Here is a 23,370-nt window from a genome sequence, read left to right as displayed (position 1 = left end):
AATGAAGGTAAGGCTTCTTTTTAAACCTCTGATGTCCGAATGTTATGAGAAAAATCTAAAACCTGCTCTCTTATACCCTGCAAAGCTCAGAATCTCGCCTCTCAATGCATCTCGGCGTGTTTTCTTTTCTACATCTGAAGTGAGCTTTCTGAATGAGAACTTCCCTACTGCTACGGATTCTCATCTCTAATAAATGAGTGATTTTGGTTGTTGTAAGATGGTTTTTGTTTCCAAAACCAGATTTTGTTTCTGGCTATTGGTGTAGGTTTACTCTATATTTTATACTCTAGCTAAAGTTTTTTTTTGATGTACTAATCTTTTTATTTTACTTACTTTAATCACTGTACTTTATTTTTGGTCATTATTATTAATCCTTCGAAGGTGAATTTTTTTAACTAAGATGGCGATTTCTTCTCTAAAATATTTCTGTTTTTTTTGATTTCGCCATTTTTTTTCTCTCGTCTTCTTCCTATAATGCATCTCTTATCACAGTCTAAATTTTTTTTGGTTTGTTTGGGTTTTAACCTGATTGATAAGTTACTAGTGATTATATTCTTTTTGTTTTATTTTTAACTAGCAATTATATTAGAACTTTGGTTTCAGTATAGTGATTATTATTTCTTTAGAGTTTGGGTGGATCTTTTTTATCCTATATATACGGAGTTGTCTTCTGCTGATATGGGGGTAGATTTAGTTTCATTCCTCTTTTTTCCCAGCCTTTTCCTGGCTGGGATGACTTTTTCTCCTCTTGGGTGGGGGGTGGGGGGTCTATTTCTAAATCTTATGCTCTTTACACCAGTTTTTTTTAGTTTTTTCATTTGGGCTGATTTTAAACTACTAAAATGTCCGCGATGTCGTCACTTCTGGGTCCGCCCCTTATTTTTGTTCCTCTTCCGGGTGCATGAGTTCATAATTTGGTTAACCCTTTATATACCAAAGGGTTGATTTCAGAAATATGGCTCAGACCATTAATTTTGTCTCTTGGATGGCTTAAACCATCCAATTGAACGGAAAAAGTTTTTCAAAGTATTCCAAAGACTGAATGCACATATTATTTTTGCACAAGAAACTTATGTGAGGAAAGAGGACAAGTATCACTTCTTTAGGTTTTGGAGGGGTCAACAGTACCATTCGAATTCGAATGCTAAAGTTAGGGGAGTTTCAATTTTTATTGACTCCTCTATTGCATTTGTCCAACATGATATTTTTTCGGATCTGAATGGTAGATTTTTGTTAATTACTGGCTCACTTTTTAACAAAAAAGGTTGCTGTGGTTAATGGTTATGCTCCAAATGTGGATTATCCCTATTTTTTTAAGTCCTTATTTACTTCTCTACCTAATCTAAATGAATATAAGCTAATAATGGGTGGTGACTTTAATTGTTGGACAATTGTTGTCCTTTGTTGGACAGATCTATATCTACTCAGACTTTACCTAATAAGTCGGCCACTTATATTAACTCTTTTTTGACTGATAATGGAATTTTTGATATTTGGAGATTTCGGCATTCTAAGGCCAAAGCACTAGACATATTTTGTACTCCAGGAAGCTTGAAATGAAAGAGAATTGATAATCAGGGATGTGTACTTAGCCCACTGCTCTCCTCTCTCTGTACTCATGACTGTGTGGCTAGGCACAGCTCAAATGCCATCTAAGAATTTGCTGATAACTATCGTTGGCAGAATTTCAGATGGTTGAGTGGCATTGCAGCAACAAACTTGCACTCAAAGACCAACTAAGACCAAAGAATTGATTGTGGACTTCAGAAAGAGAAAGACAAGAGAACACACACCAATTCTCATAAGAGTGATCAGAAATGTAAAGAGTGAGCAATTTCACGTTCCTGGTTCTCAACATCTGAGCATTTGTCCTGGGCCCAACATATCAACGCAGTTCAAAGGCAGCACAACAGTGGCTATGTTTCATTAAGAGTGTGAGGAAACCTGGTATATCACTGAAAACACTTGCAAATTTCTACAGAGCATTCTAACTGGCTGCATCACCATTTAGTACTGTATAGGATCGAAAAAGAAAATTGTACATTCAATCAGCCCCATCACAAGCGCCTCCAGTTCAGTTATTCTTTCTTAGTTGAGGAGACCAAAATTGTTCAAAGTTTAGTCTCAACTGCTTACCTATTTTTGCACTCCAAATCCGCTTGCAAAATGAAGTCCAAAATGCCATTTATCTAGTTTCTACACTTTGTCAAGTCTATAATTGAAACCCAGGAACATGTAGATCCCTCTGGACATTTGCATTCTCCCTGCATTTAGAATTTGCATTTTTAGTCTTATTACTTCACGTTTCTCCACATAGATTCCATTTGCTAAGTTTTTGTGCAATCACTAAATCTATCTATAGGCTATTACAGGGTTGCAATACCTTCATCATAATATGTCTTTCCACCTATTTTCGTGCATTCAGTAAACTTGGGACACCTTACTTTCCGGCCTCTCCTGTAGCCAGAAATCACAGATAATTGAGATCCAAGGATTTGTCACAAGCTGCATCTCACATTTAAAATGTATTCACACACCCACAATATTTAAAAAAAAATGTCTAAAGCAGTAGTTAAGTTGCTAAAGCACAGCAAATTACCACCAGATGCGGATAAAAGAATTTAGGAATACTTGGGCGTCGGCGCGACGACACGCACCAAAGAATCGATTTCTCCGCTGAATGATTCTCCGCAGCAAAGGCTGTTCAACAATTAACCAATCGGAGATGAATACTCTTCAACGTTACGGGAAATAGCCAATGAAAACGGGGGTTATTGTTGAGCCGCCTTGGATTGGTCAGATGATGGAGCGCCGGCTCTGTGCAGTTGTGGGATCGGGAAAGTCGGTGAGTGAGCGAGCGAGCGGGGCCACGCTGATGAAATGATGGGTATCGGGGTTATACTTTCTTCAGTCACTTGGTTATTTCTCCCTCCGACGCAGTGAGCACTTTCCAGTGCGTGGCTGCATTTAACCTGATCGAGAAAGGCGTGCTGGAGCCGATTGACGGGATCATCCCGGCAGCTCCACGCAGCCAGGCCTTCTTTTTCCCTTTCCCCTCTGTACGAAGAGACGCTTAATAGCCACATTTCTGCATGACTGTCGTGTTCCCGTGGCATTATTGATCAAGGGGCATTCCCCAAACCTTCTTTTGTTCACGCTCTGCGTATATCTGCCTTTATGCTATCTGGAGAGGCTTGGTTGTCCTGCAGGTTGCCCCCAAAGAATTTTTGTTAAAGGACGTGGATCATTCTATCTTAATCTTCAATTTTTTTGATACATTCACAGCTCACTTCAGGTATATGATTGCATGTTCTAGTTTTTAAAATTTCTCTTAAGGTGTTGTAGACCCTGCTGTTATTAGCCGGATATTGCATCAGCCTATAATGGTGATGCTACGTGATTGCCTGAAGGGCTACCGTAAATAGAAAATTATAAATTCCTTGTAAATTGCATCATAAACAGAAATACACCATCAAATAGAATTTATATCCTTTATTTTATTCTACTTTTTTGTGTTCATGATTTAGTCCTGCGTATGAGTAAAGTTGAATTGGTTCGTTTTGGATACCAGTTGGATTGCATATTTTGTAACCTGTGATGTTCCACAAGTGATTGTTTTAATTTTAGATATGTCGGAATGATTTCTGAACGGACGTGTTATATGGTTATAGTAACAGCATTTTGCTTCTGTTTTCACAAACCACTACAGCGAAGCTTATGTTTTTGTGTGCTGTTCAGGATTATGATTTTTTTTTTGTCACCTTATTTTTCAATCCTTTTTTATTCTTTTTGAGACATTGTAAGTGTTACTTACTTTGATGTACTCTTGTTATTTTGGATAATAATAATAAAAAGATTTGAAAAGAAAGGATTATGTTCCTGATTTAGGTGTTTTATATAAACATACTTCGTTAAATAAATTAACATACTTGTAAAGAAAAAACAACTAGTGTGCTGTGTGCATACATCTATTGATGCTTCTGGATACATTATCAGTGATGTTCCTGGAATCATCGGGTGTTTCGGGTCTTTCAACATCATACACCCTTCTCCAGGTGACCCGGCTGGGGCTGATCAGACCCCAGCTTGTGTCCAGATGGCTAGCTACTGATGATTCCATGGCTCCCCTCTTTTGAGCCATAGCCACCTTGAGGCCCTCTCTGCCGCATCGGTGGTACTGCGGATGGCTCTCCTCTTCTTCTCTCCCTCGATGCCCAAATTGCTGTAGGCTCTGGATAAGGAACGAGCTGCAAATCCCCTACAACTGGGAGACACCTTGCTCTCCATCCAGCCTGCTGGCAGTTGCTGACAAGTCCTGCATACTTCCTTTCAAAGGCCTCTTCCAAGTGATCTTCCCATGGGTCTGTCAGCTCCAGCAGCACCACCTGCTTCATAGACTCAGACACAAGGACAATGTCTGGTTGCAGGGTGGTGGCTGCGATATGGTCGGGGAACCTCAGCTGTCTTTCGAGGTCCACCAACAGCTGCCAGTCTCTTGCAGAGGTCAGGAAACCTGCCGATGTTCTTTTGGCAGGTATTGGCTGCTCCCCAGCTCTTACAAAGGCAATGATCTGCTTGGAGGGTCGAGACCACTTCGCCCACTCCAATCCTACACTGATGGCTTCTACGATGATCTTCAGGACCCGATCATGCCTCCATCAGTACCGTCCCTCACCAAGTGTCCTTGTGCAGCTGCTGAGGATGTGCTCCAGGGTTCCTCACTTGGAACACAGTGGGCACGCTAATGACTCTGCCCCATGAGTGCAGGTTTGATGGGCTTGGAAGCACATTGACACTGCCTGGATGGGAAATTGGATGTGGTGTGGCTTGGCTTTCCAAAGCTCAGCCCAGGTCACTTTCCTCTCCATCGCATTATCCCATCTTGTCTAAGCTCCCTGTTGCTTCATTCCCACCGCCTTGCAGGTTCTCGTCTCCTCCACTGTTGCTCCCACCTCCTCCTGAACTAGATGGCGCCTTTCCTTCCCTCTGATGGTGTCCATTTGGGGAGTTGGAAAGGATCCTAGCCCAGCTCGGCCTCGTGTGACTACTCCCACCAGCCTCCTGTGATCTAATTTGGGAGAATCTTGTGAGATCTTAAAGAAGTCGTTTTGTTGATATCAAGAGTTGTGTCCAGCAATTTATTCACATCAATTTAGCATTTCTTTTAAGTAACAAATGTTTATTGCTTGTGATTCAGACCATGCTTAACTACGGCAGTTGTGTTTAGCCACCCAAGTGAGAATATTGGCAACTTATTTAGTTTTAGAGGAGAGCTTTATAAATATGAGATGCGATCTCACTGGCTCTTCACTAAACTCTGAAGTAACTAGACAGCAAAGGTGCATACATTCGGTTGCTGTTTATTGATTACAGCTCAACATTCAATACCATCATCCCCTCTCAGCTAATCAATAAGCTTCAAGACCTTGGCCTCCACACCTCCTTGTGCAATTGGATCCCTGATTTCTTCACTTGCAGACCCCAGTGTTCAGATTGGCAACAACATCTCCTACACGGTCTCCATCAGCACAGGTGTACCACAAGGCTGTGTGCTTAGCCTCCTGCTCTGCTTGCTTTACTCTTATGACTGTGTGGCTAAGCACAGCTTCAATGCTATATTCAAGTTTGCTGATGACATCACTTCTGTCGCTGGTGATGAATCAGGATGTGGGGAGGGAGATTGAAAATCTGGCTCTGTGGTATATAATAGCACCAACCTCTTAATGTCAACAAGACCAAGGAACTGATCATTGTCTTTAGGAGGAGAAAACTAAAGATCCATGAGGCAGTCTGCATTGGAGTGGTGGAGTGGGTCAGAAACTTGAACTTCCTCAGTGTTATTATTTTGGAGGATCTGTCCTGGGCCTAGTATATAAGTGCAATTACTAAGAGAGCACAGCAGTGTCACTACTTGGGTGTTTGCAAAGATTTGGCATGATGTCTAAAACTTAAGGTCAAGACGGTGCTAACATATAACGCTTCCTTGGTCGACATCTCCCAGATAGCAAAAAAAAAGCTTTTTAACTTTTATGTCTGTTTTTCACCTTAAATGTGTTTCTGGGACCATTAGAGTCCACGATTTATAGCTTGGAGATTATTTGGATGATCCAGTGCTTTGCTGTCTTCAAGAAGATTCCAAGAAGTGAAAGTGTTACTCACATGTTTGACTCCATTTCACTATTTAGAGTGTCCATTAATCATTGATTAAAGCATTGAGGAAGACTGAGAGATTGAGGTGAATGTAGGAAGCAGGAGTTTGTGCCAACCGCTGCCAGAGAAGGATTCTGTGAGAGGCTTTTCGCTGTGTGGCTCACTGTGGCAGTTGAGTTGGCCTCTGTGCCTCTCTTTCTATGAACGTTGGTGATACTGTAGGCTGGTATCGTGGTTCTCTGTTTATGGATTGGACTACTGCGTTTATGGATTGTGGACTTTTTTCAGACATGTTTTCTATAATTTTTTTTAATTGCCCGTTCCTTTTCTGTTTTGCTATGTGAGGGGAGGATGTTTGGGGGTTGGTGTTATGTTTTTTGTGTGGGAGAAGGGTTGTTTTTTGGGGATTGCTGTTCCTGTTCTGTTTTGTAAGGTGGGAGGGAGGTTTTGAGGGGTTGATGATCGGGATTTCGTCCTTTTTTTGTACAGGGAAGGTGGGTTTGATGACTTTCATGTTCTTTGTTTCGTGGCCATCTGGAGAAATACAGATTTCAGAGCTGTATATGGATACATGCTTTGATAATAAATGAACCTTTGAACTTCAATGAACTTCTGCAGATGAGTGATGAGTATATTGACTGGCTGCATCACAGCCTGGCATGGAAACACCAATTCCTTGGATGAAAAATCCTCCAAAAAGTACTGGATACAGTGCAGTCAATGAAGGGTATGGCCTTCCCCTCTATTGAGCACATCTACATGAAACATTGTCACAGGAAAGCTACAGCCATCATCAGGGACTCCCACCACCCAGGACATGCTCTCTTCTTGATTCTGCCATTAGGAAAATAGTACAGGAGCCTCAGGACTCACACTACCAGGTTCAGGAATAGTTTTTACCCGTCAACCATCAGGCTCTTGAACCAGAAGGGATAAATTCACTCAACTTCATTTCCTCGTTGAAGTGTTCCCACAACCTATGTATTACTTTCAAGGAGTCTTCATCTCATGTTCTTGATATTTATTGCTTATTTATTTATTATTATTGTCTTTTTCTATTTGCACAGATGGTGTCCTTTGCCCACTTTTAATGCCCAACTTGGTGTGGTCCTTCTTCAGTGATTCTGTTATGGATTTATTGACTATGGCTGCAAGAAAATGAATCTCAGGGTTTTCATATAGTAACATATATACGTTAATAATAAGTGTATGAGTGGAAGGTCCAGGATGCAGAGCATATAGGAACACAGAAGAATGTTATTGGTTCATATTATGATAGAACATATTGAATCTTAGTGTAATGATTATAGGCATAGGAATACTCCAAAGTGTATCATATGGTGTATCCCTTAAGGATCACCCAAAACAGCTTTCTTGGACAGTATTTTTAGTTTGTTGCTGCTAATTTGGGTTGTTCAATGAAGTAGAATTGAAAGCTTTTAAAATGAAAAGAGAATGAACATTTAAAATAAAGGAAGTTGCTCAGCAATGATATTGCAGCGTTGGTATGGAATTATATTTGGCTTACACTAGCTAGGAATCTGAAAATATATTTCTTCAGTGATATAAATAATAAATTGCACTTGAAACTTTTGCCTAGCTCAGACCCACCAAATTAAAATGCAGCTATTTTGACTTTTTGCCTGTTTTAGTGCTTCATGCACAAGTTCCACAACAGTTCCTCTGTGGAGAGAGATACCTGGGGGCAGGACAAAAGGAGCAACATTGTTGAGGAACACTGTTGTTTGTAATCCCTTGCCGCTGAGTTGTGTGTGTACCATAACCTTTGCACTGCATCTTATTTTTATGCGCTTCAAACCAATATAATGTTTCCATAAATCTGCTTTTCCATTAGCAATGTGTTCTGTCACTCAGTGCTTCAAATTTCTAGGGAGTGGTTTGTCTTGTGGGCTTCACTTCAGTCCTTTACTGCATTTGCTCTTCTCACTGTTCCCTGGAAAATACAGTTCATTTCATACATTCAAATCAACTTTCATGATGTCTGATCAGTATCCTAAACTTTCTCCAGGTTTCTTAATACCCCTCCTCTGGTTACACTTTGACATTTCTCTCTGTGGTTTAGCTTCAGATTCAAGCTTCCAAAGGAGTTTGAATTTATTGGTTCGGATTTTTTTGCCTGGATTATAAATACTGTTTTCAATCAGATGTAGATTGGAATTTATGGAAATTGACATTGCTTTTAAATGTCACTGAAGGGAAGCATGATGTCACGGAGGGAGGGATGGATGATGAAGATGAGGAAATAGGTGATCTTTGAGTCGAGACATCTGGCTGCAAGTGACTATCATATCTTTGGTGGTATACTGTTTGAACCTCCTTCGTTTCCTCAAAACCCACCTCTTTAGCTATTCTTTTGTTAACAATAATAATTCTAAAATCAATGTTCTTTCTTTTCTGTGATGCATCTTTGGGTGTTGTTGTCTTCTATAAGAATGTCAGCATTCCTGTTGGTCTACATTCAGTACCCATACATAACAAAGAAAAACAAAATTAATCTTTGAGTCGTACCCAAACAGAATCGGGTTTATTATCACCGGCATGTGAGTGGAATTTGTTATCTGTAGCAGCAGTTCAATGCAATACATAATCTAGAAGGAAGAAAAAAATAAAATTAAAAAAACAAGTAAATCAATTACAGAATACGAATATTGAATAGATTAAAAAAACAAATACTGTAGATTAAGAATAGTGAGGTAGAATCCAAGGGTTCAGTGTCCATTTAGGAATCAGATGGGAGAGGGGAAGAAGCTGTTTCTGAATAACTGAGTGTGTCTTCAGGCTTCTGTACCTCCTACCTGATGGTAACAGTGAGAAAAGGGCATGCCCTGGGTGCTGGAGGTCCTTAATAATGGAAGCTGCCTTCCTTAGACATCCCTCCCTGAAAATGTCCTGCATACTTTGTAGGCTAGTGCCCAAGATAGAGCTGACTAGATTTATAACCCGCTGCAGCTTCTTTTGGTCATTTGCAGTAGCCCCCCCCTCCCATACCAGACAGTGATGAAGCCTGTCAGAATGCTCTCCGTGATACAACTGTAGAAGTTTTTGAGTGTATTTGTTGACATACCAATTCTCTTCAAACTCCTAATGAAGTATAGTCGCTGTCTTGCCTTCTTTATGACTACATTAATATGTTGGGACCAGGTTAGATCCTCAGAGATCTTGACACACAGGAACTTGAAGCTGCTCACTCTCTCCACTTTTGATCCCTGTATGAGGATCGGTATGTGTTCTTTCATCTTACCCTTCCAGAAATCCACAATCAGCTCTTTTGTCTTACTGACTTGAGTGCCAAATTGTTTCTGCGGCATCACTCCACCAGCTGGCATATCTCATTCCTGTACACCCTCTCGTCACCACCTGAGATTCTACAATGGTTGTATCATCAGCAAATTTATAGATGATATTTGAGCTATGCCTAGCCACAACTGTGGGTTCTTATTAATGTTCCTTGAAAAGTTACAGTAAAGATGATGATGCATGTTGGTTTTCAGATGTTACTGATGGTAAGTTTTATATTAGACAGCTCAAAATGAGATACTCGATTTTTCCTCTTCCCCCTCATAAATGTGATCTCCTAGATGATCCTCTGAAGTTATTTCTTCTCTGGCACCACTAGTCCCAACACATACTGGACAGTGGAATTAATTTGATGCACTGTATTGGTATTTGCATTTCTCACCTTATTATTTAACATGATACTCTTCCTCTTCCATTAAACTTGCATGTTTCTTTTCTACTTGAATTCTACCTCTCATTTTTTGTGCCACTGTTTCTATTTTCTGCACTTCTCCCATCTCAAGCCAATTTGTCCATTTCTTCTTTTCCTGTTGCTATTCCTTTTTTTTCTCTCTATTAGATGCTTCCTTGCCACATGATTTTATCTTTACAGTATTGTTGGTTTGTTGTCACGGAGCTCAGACTGGCAGAAAATAGGTCCCTGTTGTGAACACAAGATAGAAGAGCAAAGTAGTTATTCAAATGGTGAGTACTTGCAAGGTGTTAGCATTGAGAAGGATTGATTTTAACTCGTGCTTGAATCACTGAAAGATAATGTGCAGGTACAGCAAGCAATTAGGAAGGCAAACTGTATGTTGACTTATATTGCAGGAAGATTGAATACAATAATGTCTATAATGCCTTTCTGTAGTTACTCTTTTGTAGCTACTCTGATTGGAAATTCCAAACATGACCTCAACCACCATGAAATACAGTGTATTCTGTTTAATTGGGTGACAGGTTAATCAAGGCAGCCCTGTATTTGGGACAATTCTTAGAACAAAAATAATCAAGAAAATAGCAGGGATTTTCTTCATTTATTTGGGATGCTACGATGCTTATTTGGGACAGGAGACTGTTACTGAACAGTTCCTAACTAACATTAAACATGTGCACTTGTGTGGCTGTTAGACAATACCCTGTGCTTAGAGCAAACTATTTTTAAATAACGTCATTTGTGTGTGTTTATGTCAAAAAGCAGCAATTTTTGTCACTGATGGTTAGCAGAAATAATCAGTGAAACAACTCAGTGTTTTGCTCACTGCATTTTAAAGCATTCTGACTTTGAGATCTGGAAACAGCCAGGCGAGAGAATGAAACAATTTGACTACTTCAGTTTAGGATCTGCAAAGAATTTGAAGATATTGTAGCGGTGTGCTACACGCAGTGCTAAAATTACGACACGGAGTCGGTAACTGCAGTCGAAGGAAAAACTTTATTCGAAATCCTCAGCCTCACTTTTAAGCCTCCCTCAACCTGCCCCCCGTGGCGCAGAGGCTCCAAAGCTCTGTGCTCGCAAACCCCCGTAGGCTATCTAATTGTGAGCCGGTTCGGATGTGCCAGGAAATGGGTCGCCACAATATCAACAATCACTTTGAATGTTACAAAGAGAATGAAGAGTTGGAGGATGCAATTGTTGAAAGCATTGTTTGAAAACAGTCCATTATTTACATTATTTACAAAGGAAGATAGTGTGCTGCCGCAGTCTTCCTTCATTGATAATAATTAGGAACAAATACAGTTTTATAGTACTCTGGTAGTATTGATAATGTTCTAATGTGTTCTTTATTTCACTTAAGTATATACTGTCTTACTCAGTTTTAAGATAGCATTTTTTTTAAACCTTTTTATTTATTTCCATGGAACTTTTATACCAAAATGTCCAGATTCCAATACATCCCAGTTAACTAGAATCCACTGTAGTAATGGTTCAGGTGTATCGGAACATCATCACTTGCATGTTTCCATTTTAAGGCACACAAGTGTACTGACTTGTAAAGGTCTATCAACTTTGTTAGAGCTACATAGAAACATAGAAAACCTACAGCACAATACAGGCCTTTCGGCCCACAAAGTTGTGCTGAACATTCACAAGAGTTGTGCCTCTCAGGATCTTCTCCATTAACTTACCAACCACTGAGGTAAGACTTGCTGGTCTGTAATTTCCTGGGCTATCTCTACTCCCTTTCTTGAATAAAGGAACAACATCCGCAATCCTCCGGAACCTCTCCCTTCTGTGTTGATGACGCAAAGATCATCGCCAGAGTCTTAGCAATCTCCTCCCTCGCCCCCAACAGTAAATCTCATCCATTCCCGGTGTCTTATCCAACTGGATGCTTTCCAAAAGCTCCAGCACATCCTCTTTCTTAATAACAACATGCTGAAGCTTTTCAGTCTGCTGCAAGTCATCACTACAATCACCAAGATCCTTTTCCATAGTGAATACTGAATTAAAGTATTCATTAAGTACCTCTGCTGTTTCCTCCGGTTCCATACACTTTCCTGAGCACACCTAACAATCTCCACCCCATCTGAACTCATTGCTCTAGGGAGATGCCAATCAATATTTGGGAAATTAAAATTTCCCATCACAACAACTCTTATTATTACACCTTTCCAGGATCTGTTTCCCTATCTGCTCCTTGATATTCCCTGTTACTATTGGGCGGCCTATAAAAAAACGCCCAGTAAAGTTATTAACCCTTTTCTGTTCCTAACTTGCACCCACAAAGACTCTGTCGACAATCCCTCCATCTAAATCAAAATCTAGATCTAAATTCTTGAACCTGTTCATTAGCAATATAGTGGGGATAGCTTTGGTACTTGAAGAAGGAAGATTGCTACCATTTTCTTAAAGGCATTTAGAAAAGGGCAGTAAATGCTCACTTCACCATTAGTGGTCAGATTGTGAAAAGTGAATGAATTAAATAACTTAAGTAGGAGCTCATTGAGATCATATCAACAATTTTGTCTGCAGATCAGGTTGCTATACCCACGGAAGGATATATTTACAAAAGATAGAATGTAATAGAATCTCTGGATCAGAATGATTCCAGATGTATAGGAGCTGGTTTAATCAGTGAAATGAGAATAAGCAGTTTGAATCCATAATCTTTATCTTAGCAAATGATGTATTTTCACAAGAGCATGGGAAATTCATACAGGATTTAACAGGGAAGGTTTACCAAGGAGCATTATAAAATCTTAAAAAAGGATTGTGATCTCTAAATAAACCATTAGGAACTAAATTAAAAATATTTTCACCTGCAAGTTGTGGATCTTTGGAATTCTCTGTCTGATTCCATTTTAACCACATCTTTCTTATAACAGGATGACGAAATACTGTACACAGTACTCCAAGTGCATCCTCACCAATGACTTGTATAACTGCAGAGTAATGTACCAGTTCCTTTACTTAATGCATTGACTAATTGTCAGCATATAGTATTCCTTTTCACCCACCTTGTCTACCTGTGACGTCACTTGAACTGGGCACTTGTACAGGCTTCCCCCTACTATTCGAAGGTAGAGCATTCCTATGAAACAGTTCGTAAGCTGGAACGTCGTAAAGCAAAGAAGCAATTACCATTTATTTATATGGAAAAAATTTGTGAGCGTTCGCAGACCTAAAAAATAACCTACCAAATCATGCCAAATAACACACAAAACCTAAAATAACAGTAACATATAGTAAAAGCAGGAATGATCTGATAAATACACAGGCTATATAATGTAGGAATACTTTTCTACAATTATTGCAACACTGTCCACCGCAGCGAAAATCTCACACAAGTGCTCTTGGCAGCACTGGCGGCAGAAACACGTGGCGCAAGCGCTCTCAGCAGAAACACACGGCACAAGTGTTACCAGCAGTAACACTCTTTCCAGTAACCTTTAAGCTATGAAGCTACCAAATAACACAAAAATACACAGCCTATATAAAGTAGAAATAATGTACGCCCAGTGTAGTTTCACTTACCAGAATCCGGAAGACAGTGAGCATCCTGATGATGGTGTGTTAGGCTGAGTTGTCGGAGGTTGGAGTGGTGGGAGGTAGAGGAGACTGGGATGTCATCTCATTGTCATCTGTTTCCATCAGGGCAGACAGGTCACCTTCTTCTATGTTTGCCTGCCTCGATGTCAAAGGTCGAGTTTCGTCGTCTGCTGTGGCTGGCTTGAAAAACGACAGTATGCTTGACTGCTTAGCCGCGCGCATTTTTCTATCATACAGTTCTACAAATATCCTGCAAATATGCCTTGAACCTATGTACCCTTTCGAAATTAAAGTCATACTTTTCCGCAATCATTGCAGCGTTGTCAATCGCAGCGAAAATCTCACACAATTGCTTCCCGTTCAGTTCCTGGACATCTTCACTTTTGGGCCATTTGCTACTGCGTTTGCTTTCAATTGTTATCCTTTCCTCTTCATAAGCTCTTCATCTCTCAGTTCTTGGTCATGGGATGCCAAAACCTCTTCAACATCATCTTCGTCAACTTCCACGAACCCTTAGCCAAACTCACTATGTCCTTACTTCGTTCACCACGATCGAAATGCTTAATGTCTAGTTTTACGCTAAGTGTAACACCCTTATGCACTCTTTTAGGCTTTTGCGATACCTTAGAACTTATCTTGCTAATGGATGCACAAATAAATCGACATAAAGCACACAGGCATGTGTTTAAGCAATGCCGGCTACAATACAGTTCCGGGGGAGGAACTTGGCTGCTTGGCGCACGCTGCCTTTTTTTGTAACAGTGGAAACACCTTTTGTTAGCGAAAACAGGAAACTAATGTAGGTCTTTCGTAACAGCGAGTTGACGTGAAGCAAATGTTCGAAAAATGGGCGACACCTGTACTGCTATGTCTCACTCTTCCATTGCACTTCCTAGTGTCCTACCATAGTATTAGTTTTATGCTGGTTTGACATCCCAAAATGCATTACTTCATACTTATTTGTATTTAAATATATTTGCCACTCCTCAGCACACTTCTGTAATTGATTAAGATCCTTTGTAATCTACAATAATTCTTCACTGTCAACATCACCTAATTTCATGCCATCTGCAAGTTTACTGATCAAGTCTTGTGTATTTACATCCAAATCATTTATGTGAATCAGGAGTCACCAACCTTTTTTGGACCGCGGACCGGTTTAATATTGACAGTATTCTTGCGGACTGGCCGATTGGGGGGTGGGGGGGGGGTGTTAATCACGACCAGAATATAGGTGATAAAAGTCAACTATAAGTCACTTATAAGTGGCTAATACACTTAATTCCCTTTCTAAAAAGGTTTATCTAACGAATTTAATGTTAAAAACACTGCATATTTTCCTCACATGAATACAGTTAATAGTCAATTATAACTCAAGTAAGTCAATAGCATTATTACATTTTAAGTATCGTTTGGATATTAAACACAGCACATGTTTTCCTCATATGAACATATAAAATCATTGCAACACACCCATATCGCTGAATCAGTGGGAGCCCTGGCCTTGTTTCCCTGTAACAAGACTTACACATTGTGGGCTGATGGGAGTACAGCGATACTTGAAGGGGGTTCCTTATGTCCAGTCTATTCCACAATTTGGTTTACGTGGCTCTCGGCACTTGCTTCTGTCCCGCTTGCTCACGTTTTTTTTTTGCTCAAAAAACTCAGCGGGTTTGTCTTTAAGTGCAGGGTGCTTGGACCCAAGGTGCCGAAGCAGTTTTGAGGGCTTCATTGCCTCATTAGACAGCCTCCGGGCCCAAACTCCAGCTTCCTGCCCGCCAGACGCTTTGATCAGGTGCAGCTGGTCATGAGTGGGGTGAGAGGACAAGGTAAGGGCCAGAGGTCCGCATGCCAGGGCCACGCGCCTGCCCCCCCCCCCCCCCCCCCCCCCCGTAGGTAGGTAGGATCTATCAGCTGACAAAAGTTTGGCTTGAGAGATGACTTTCAGTAGATCACAGCAAGGTAACTGCTCTGCTACTTACAAAACCCTGAGCCCGAGTTAAGTAATCTGCGAATATTTTAGCACCAGGTTCCCCACGAACATTCGGTTTGCTAAACAGGTTTAGAGACTACACCCATCTGTCAGGCTGTAGTTCTCTGGCTTGTCTTTGCTACACTTCTTAAACAAAAAATATTGACAAGTTCTGTCACTTCCATTAAAAATGTAAATCAGTTTCTAATATTCTTCAACGTTCGATTTTCTGAACATTCTGGAAGTTTGAAATTTTATGATATGAATGAGAAGAATAAATTTATTTGTCACGAACATTGAAACACACAGTGAAATGAGTCATTTGCATCAAATGAAATCAACGAGGATTGTGTTGGGGGCAGCCTGCAAGTGTTGCAAAACAATTGTGCTTTTTACTTCCAGATTTGTTGTCTGAACATTTTTCAGTGTGGTGAATGGTCAGCACCCAACCCCAACTGGTAAAGATACCCACTGGTTTCAGCAAATATGAAATCCAGGTACAGACATTACTAGATTTTTGGTCAGTAGGAAGTGTCACAGTTGCGTCACTGAGATGTCATATCCAAGTTAATGTTTTCCCTCTAGCCCCATAAAACATTTTCACATGTTTGTCTGGCCATGGTCTTTAAGCTGCTTCAATCCTTCAGTCATTCGAATCAGTCAGTTGCCAAAATGGGCTCCAAATTTTTAGTCATCTATTGCAGGTTAAGTCACATGATTTTTTTTGATCTATTAATTTGCTGAATTTATAATTAATTACCTTAATGGCTCTATTCAGAAGATTGATTCTTTGTTTCAAATTAGATATAAAGAATGATTCAACCTGTGCCTGAAACCATCAACTTCCCTGCCGAGGAAGAGCAGATTCTAAAGATCTGGAAGGAGTTGGATTGTTTTCAGCAATGTCTGAAGCAAGCTAAAAACAAGCCAAGGTAACATTTCTCATGGGTTTGTTTAATAATTAAGAGTAAGCCATATATTAAAATAGATTTTCTGCAGTGTTTCTTAGTTGCACAAACTAAATACATGCATTACAGCAGTTTGAGCAATGGAATTTACCCTTACAAATTCACAAATCACTACCAAAGTACCTAAGATATATAATAAAAAATTGCTCTTGTGGATTCAATGATCAAAAACAAATAAATACAAATTTTATGTTATATTTTTCTTGATGCATGCACATATGTGGTTTTGTGTTGTGGAAAATCATAATAGTGATTGCTTTCTAGGAATGCACCCCTTTCATCTCTACCCCCATGCTGCCAGGGTCTCCTGTATGAAAAAATACAGGTTGACCTTCTATAATCCAGCACCATTGGGACCTGAGGAGTGCCGGATTAGTGAAAATGCTGAATTACAGAAGGATCACATTAAGCAATAGCTAACCGCCTCATCATACCTTTAAAATATGTAAATCAGTTCAAGTTAGATAATAATGAAACAAATATTAAATGAGTAGCAAGTGAAATTTTAATAAAGTAATATACTGTACAGACACAGATAAAATAAAGGGTACAGGTAAATATACAGGAATTGTACAGAACAGCTGAGCACTTCTGCTTCTAAAGTGAAATGTTTAATATACCTTCAGGCAAAGTTACATGTCTGCAAGTGTGGGGTCGTCAGGATCATCAACATCTTTGTCTTGAAAATGAGTGAAGCATCAGAAACTGGTGCTGAAACTGGCACAACAGTTTCTTCAAGCACTGTTGCTGTTGGTGGCAGCACATCTGGGTGAGCAGAAACAGAAGTCGGAGAAAGGAGGTCTATATGCCACATTTCACGTGACTGCCAGGCGGCCGGGGATTTGGTACTAGGCTCTTCCCTTTTCACTTGCAGTTACTGAGGGAATCCTTGATAGTTTCTTCTGCTCCGCTTAGTAACATGCTTAAGTTCAGCAGGTCACCACGCCTGATCTGAGGTCGTAGGCAGAAGAGAATGGAGTGCCGGCTGAGCGATACCGGAGTGCAGTGCGCGACTGCCAGTAGGCGGGTGAAAAGACAGACCAACTCAGTGCGCGTCCCCTGCCGCTGGAGGGTGAGACGGGTGGGTGCGAGGTGGCTGCGCCTCACATAAATTATATTAATAAATGCAGGAAAACAAGCAGGAATTGCCTGTCTGTGCTTATAAGAGCACGCTAACACGTGAACAGATCTAGCGCAACCGAAACAATGTGCAGCAGATTGGTACGGTGGCCCGGGAAATTTGAAATTACATTTGCGTGGAAATTTTGAAATCAGTGCTGAATTAATTATCGAAGGAACCAGATTATAGGTTTTGTAGTCGGATTAGTGAAGGTCGACCTGTATTTTACTGTCCAAATGTGCTGAGGGAATATATTGTAAAGTGGTGCTAGAAAGTTTGTGAAACTTAAGCTTCTGCATAACTATGATCTAAAATATGATCAGATCTCCACGCGTCCTGTAACTAGATAAAGACAACCCAATGAAATAAATGACACAAAAATTTTTATGCTTTTTCATTAAGAAAAGTGATCCAATAGCATATGTATTTGTTGAAAAAAGTATGTGAACTTTAGCTTACAGCAACTAGTAAGACCCCTTTGTACAGCAATAACTTCAACCAAATGTTTCCAGTTGATTAGTCCTGCACATTGATTTGGAGGAATTTTAGACCATTTCTCCTTACAAAACTGCGTCAACTCTGGGATGTTGGTAGGCTTCCTTGCATGAACTACTTGCTTCAGGTCCTTCCACAACATTTCTATAAGATTAAAGTCAAGACTTTGACTTGGCCATTCCAAAACTCAAATTTTCTTTCTTGATTTACTCTTGTCTTTTGGATCATTGTTTTGTTGCATCATGCAACTTCTGTTAAGTTTCAGGTGATGGACTGCTACCTTGACATTCAACTGTAAAATGTCTTGATACAATTTTGAATTCATTGTTCCCTCAACAATTGCAAGCTGTTCAGGCCCAGAGGTAGCAAAGCAGTCCCACACCATGATACTCCTTTCACCATGTTGCACAGTTGGGATGAGGTGTTGATGTGCATTGCCCTTTTTCCTCCAAACACGGGAATGTGCATTTCTGCCAAAAGTTCAACTTCTATCTCATCTGTCCCAGAAGTGCTGTAGAACATCCAGTTGGTCTTTTGCAAACTTGAGACATGCAGCAATGTTTTGGTTTTTGAGAGCAGTGGTTTCCTCTGTGGTGTCCTTCCATGAACACCATTCTTGTTCAGTGTTTTTCTTATGGTGGACACGTGAACAGAGACTTCAGCAAGTTCTTGAGATTTCTGTAGGTTTTTTACAGTACACTTGGGTTCTTTTTCACCTCCTTCAGCATTGCATGTTGTGCTCTTGGTGTGATCTTTGCAGGATGCCCACTCCTAGGGAGAGTAGCAACAGTACTGAGTTTTCTCCATTTGAAGACTATTTCTCTTACTATGGACTGATGAACACTCAGGTCTTTAGAAATAATTTTGTAGTCTAGTTTCATGTTTTCTAATATCACCACATTTCTTCTAAGATCCTCTGAAAGTTGTTTTGATCGAGGCACCTAAACAGATCTTTCTTGAGAAGAGCAGGCCCTGTCAGCAACCTAACTTTGTGTGTCTTTTTTTTATATAAGGCAAGGTACCACTACAATCCACACCTCCAATCACATCTCATTTAATGGAACACCTGTTCTTGTAGAAGGCATTACCCTAGAGATTCACATACTTTTTCTAACAAAATACATGCAACATTAATTGGGTTCTCTTTATCTAATTTTAGGACTTGTGTGAAGATCTGATTACAGTTTAGGTCATATTTATGCAGAAATAGTGGAAATTTTACAGGGGTTCACAAACTTTCTAGCACCACCGTATTAACACTTTTTGTACAACAAATTACAACATCTGATAAAACATATTCTACTATACCTTGGCTCAAAATGTCGGCCGTTTACTCTTTTCCATAAATGTTCCACCATTTTATGTGTGTTGTTTGGATAGCCAGCCATCTGCAGATTTCCTGTTGTGTTTGATTGTTCCACCATGTCATTTCTTTTCAACTTGCTTAAGTGTATTTTTTGCAATAATTAAGCTGTCATGATTCCAGGTGATGAGAATTTCTTATGAACAGAGCTCTAAATATGGTAGATTTGGTTAATTGATCCATCTGTGAATTGGGGCTGCTGCTTTTTTGGGACAGCTCTTCAAGAAAAAGATCTAATCGAGAAAATAGCAGGGATTTCCTTTGTTTATTTCGGACACCATGCTGCTTGCATAGGTCAGGAGACCTGCTGAACAGTTTCTAACTAGGGTTGGTCACATGAACTTGTGTAGCTGTTATAAACTACACTGTTCTGAGAGCAAAGTTTTAAAATAGAATTAATTGTGCATGTTTGTGTTCAAAAAGCAATAAGTTTTGGCTCTGAAAGTTGACAAGAAATAAGCAGTAAGACAATTTAGACTTGAAACTGTGGTTTCAAGCATTCAGATGTCAGAAATGCTCAGCAGTGAAAATAAAACTCTTTCACTACTTCAAGTTAGGAACATGAAGAATTTGAAGATATCACCAGTCATCTTGAATGTTAAAATGAAGATGATTTGGAGGAAGCAATCATCAAAAACATTATGTGAAGGCAGTCCATTATTTACACTAGGTGTTTATGCTAATTTTGTTCATTTACAGTCAAATCAAAATAACACGGAGCATGTTGGTTGTTCGTTGTAACCGAAATTGACAGTGAAACTTGTGCAGGAGAGTTTTTAAAGTGGAAAAGTTGCTGCACTGGGACAGTTCCATTCTCTTGACCTCAGAAGACTAGTCCAGTCATACAAGTAGTCATCACTAACTAGGGTCTTCCTTGGTTGCAGTGAATAACCATGATTACTTCTGTGTCTTATCATGCTCCACGAAACATTGCAGAACTGCCTTCTTGGCCATTGGGTCTCACTGCTGATTTTATCTGCCCAGTCTGCCAGAGTTGACTTCACTAGGCATGTCCTATTTCACTGGGATATGAAGCTACTCACCTGGTTTAGCCCACCCTTTGAAGGAGTGTGTTCACTTTTGTATGGAAACAGCTAGCTGGAGCCATAGATGAGAGATGAGTGTCGGTAGGAACCGAAGCTAAATGGGTTGCCTCAGAATAGACTAGAAAAGCCCCTTTATCAGAGGTGCCTTTCCCTAGACATCCCACACATGACACTGTACATTGGATGAAGTCCTCCATCAATAATTAGGAAATATTACACAGTTTTATAGTATTGGTAGTGCTCTAATTTGTTCTGTATTTCATTTAAGTATATAATTTGTTACTCAGTTAAATGGTAATTTGACATTTTATTACTCTAACTATTTTCGTTAAACTTCAGATAATTGGGGCAGCTGCTTAATTGGGCCAAAATGGTCTTGATGTGTCCCAATTAACTGGAATCCTCTGCACTTTGCTATTACACCACTATCTTTGTCACTGAAATTTATACTATACTTTTATCACCGCTATCAAAGTTTTGAATGCCTAACTTCCTATCGTTTTGTTGTCTATTCACTTTAAATTCCATTCTTTTAATTGTCATCTTTATTTTCCCTGACGCACACCTACTTGTAAGTCGGTTGAATCCTACATCGTGACTTTGTCCCCAGTTGTACTGAAAACCCTTATTTTCAAATCAATTCATGATTCTGCACCACCCATCTTCAATCTCCATTCCATCAGCTCCTGCTTGTTTTCTATATGTGCTTATCTACCCCACTTCCTACTTATCTACATGATTGTTGCCAGTTTTCAGCCTTGTTGGAATTGTATTTTTGCACTACTTTCTTTAAAATAGTTTTCTCTTTTTGAAATGTTTTTTATAAAATGTATTTTGAACTCTTTAAACAAACTTCTTATGACATAATGTTGACATCCTTTGTCCTTTTAATTTATTGCTTTTGTTATTCTCTTTCCTTTTCTTAAAGGCAGAGCACATGCCAAATTATTTTTATATAGAGTGCCTATAAAAAGTATTCACACCCCCCCCCCCCCCGAAAGTATATTTTATTTTATTGTTTTACAACATTGAATCACGGTGGATTTAATTTGGCTTTTTTGAAAGTGATCAACAGAAAATGATTCTTCCTTGTCAGAGTGAAAACACATCTCTACAAAGTGATTTAAATGAATTACAAATATAAAACACAAACTAATTGTTGTTCCCCCTTTAATATGACAGCAGATCATCACTGGTGCAGCTAATTGGTTTTAGAAGTCACATAATTATTTAAATTGAGATCACCTGTGTACAGTCAAGGTGTTGCAATTGATCGTAGTAAGAATACACCTGGATCTGGAAGGTCCAACAGCTGGTGAGTCAGTATCCTGACAAAAACAACACCATGAAGACAAAAGAACACTCCGAGCAACTCCATAAAAAAAGTATTGAAAAGCACAAATCAGTGGTTACAAGAACATTTCCAAGTCATTGAATATCCCTTGGAGTACAGTTACATCAATCGAAAGAATATGGCACAGCTGCAAATCTGCCTATAGCAGGCTGTCCTCAAAAGCTGAGTGACCGTGCAAGAAGGGGACTAGTGAGGGAGACCATCAAGAAAGCTATGACAATTCTGGAGGAGTTACAAGTTTCAGTGGCTGAGATGAGAGAGACTGCGCATACAACAACTGTTGCCTGATTCACCAGTTGCAGCTTATAGGAGAGTGGCAAAGACAAAGCCACTGAAAAAAACTCACATGAGATCTCAGCTAGAGTTTGCCAGGAGGCATGTGGGAGACTGAAGTCAGTTCAAAGAAGGTTCTATGGTCTGATGAAACCAAAATTGAGCTGTTTGGTATGAGTCAAGCACCATACATCATCAAAAACTCTCCATCCTTACTGTGAAGCACAGTGATTGCTGCATCATGCTGTGAGGATGCTTCACCGTAGCAGGCCCTGGTCGGCTTATGAAGTTAGAGGGTAAAGTGAATACAGCAAAGTACTGGGAAATCCTGGGGAAATCCTGTTACAAGCTGCTAGAGAACTGCGACTTGGTGGATGATCTGTTTTCCAGAAGACAATGACCCCAAGCATAAACTCAAACCTACACAGGAATGGCTTAAAAACAACAAATTAATGTCCTGGAGTAGCCAAGTCACCTCAGACCTCAGTCCAATTGAGAATTTTTGGCTGGACTTGGAAAGGGCTGTTCACTCATGATCCCCGTGCAATCTGACAGAAACTGAGCAGTTTTGTAAAGAAGAATGAGGAAAAATTGCAGCGTCCAGATGTACAAAGCCTTGAGACTTATCCACACAGTCTCAAGGCTGTAATTGCTGCCAAAGATGCATTGACTAAATACTGACTTGAAGCGGGTAAATACTTGTGCAATCAATTATTTTATATTTTATAATTGTAATTCATTTGGATTACTTTGTAGAGATGTTTTTACTTTGACACGAGTTTTTCTGCTGATCAGTGTCAAAAAAAACAGATTAAATCCAGCGTGACTCATTGTTGTAAAACAATAAAATGTGAAAACTTCCAAGGGGAGGGAATACTTTTTATTGGCACTGTAAATATCTCAATGTATTTGTATTCAATATAGATTTTCTGTTGATTGATTATGTATCTGTCTTATGGATTTATCTTTATCGATTGTCAATTAATATTGGGCTTGACAGGTACACTTTCTATGATGGACCACCTTTTGCCACTGGCCTTCCACACTATGGCCATATTCTTGCTGGGACAATAAAGGATGTAGTGACTAGATTTGCTCATCAAAGTGGATTCAGTGTGGAAAGAAGATTTGGATGGGATTGCCATGGTTTGCCTGTGGTAGGTTACTGGAATGGATGATGTTTCACCAGATGGAAATTGTACTGTGTATTAAGAGCTTCAGTGTATGAATATATTTGCATTTATTCAGTTTTAACTGATTCTTTCTCCTCTCATCATCTTGACAATTGTTGAAATGAAACACTTAAAAGAGAATGTGATTACAATTGTTATTCATACC

The 23,370-nt window shown here is 39.7% G+C and overlaps 1 protein-coding gene across 2 annotated transcripts in view; it reads left to right on the top strand.

Moving 5' to 3' along the window:
• The first annotated feature begins 2,781 nt into the window (after positions 1-2,781).
• The window catches only part of iars1 (isoleucyl-tRNA synthetase 1), a 172,214-nt gene continuing 151,625 nt past the window's right edge, over positions 2,782-23,370 (top strand). Inside the window, exons 1-4 of one of the 2 annotated variants that reach the window (XM_059944615.1) lie at positions 2,831-2,845; positions 15,816-15,910; positions 16,218-16,345; positions 23,033-23,189. In XM_059944615.1, coding sequence (XP_059800598.1) covers positions 16,227-16,345; positions 23,033-23,189 — 276 coding nt within the window. In that variant the 5' untranslated portion in view covers positions 2,831-2,845; positions 15,816-15,910; positions 16,218-16,226. Of the gene's footprint in view, positions 2,846-15,815; positions 15,911-16,217; positions 16,346-23,032; positions 23,190-23,370 lie in introns of both variants that reach the window. The other variant, XM_059944616.1, reaches the window with a different exon arrangement.

The sequence above is a fragment of the Hypanus sabinus genome, chromosome 19 (assembly GCF_030144855.1).
Source record: "Hypanus sabinus isolate sHypSab1 chromosome 19, sHypSab1.hap1, whole genome shotgun sequence".
Taxonomy (NCBI): Eukaryota; Metazoa; Chordata; class Chondrichthyes; order Myliobatiformes; family Dasyatidae; genus Hypanus; species Hypanus sabinus.
The sequence above is the reverse complement of the archived record's forward strand: the minus strand, read 5'-3'. Positions and strand labels throughout refer to the sequence as shown.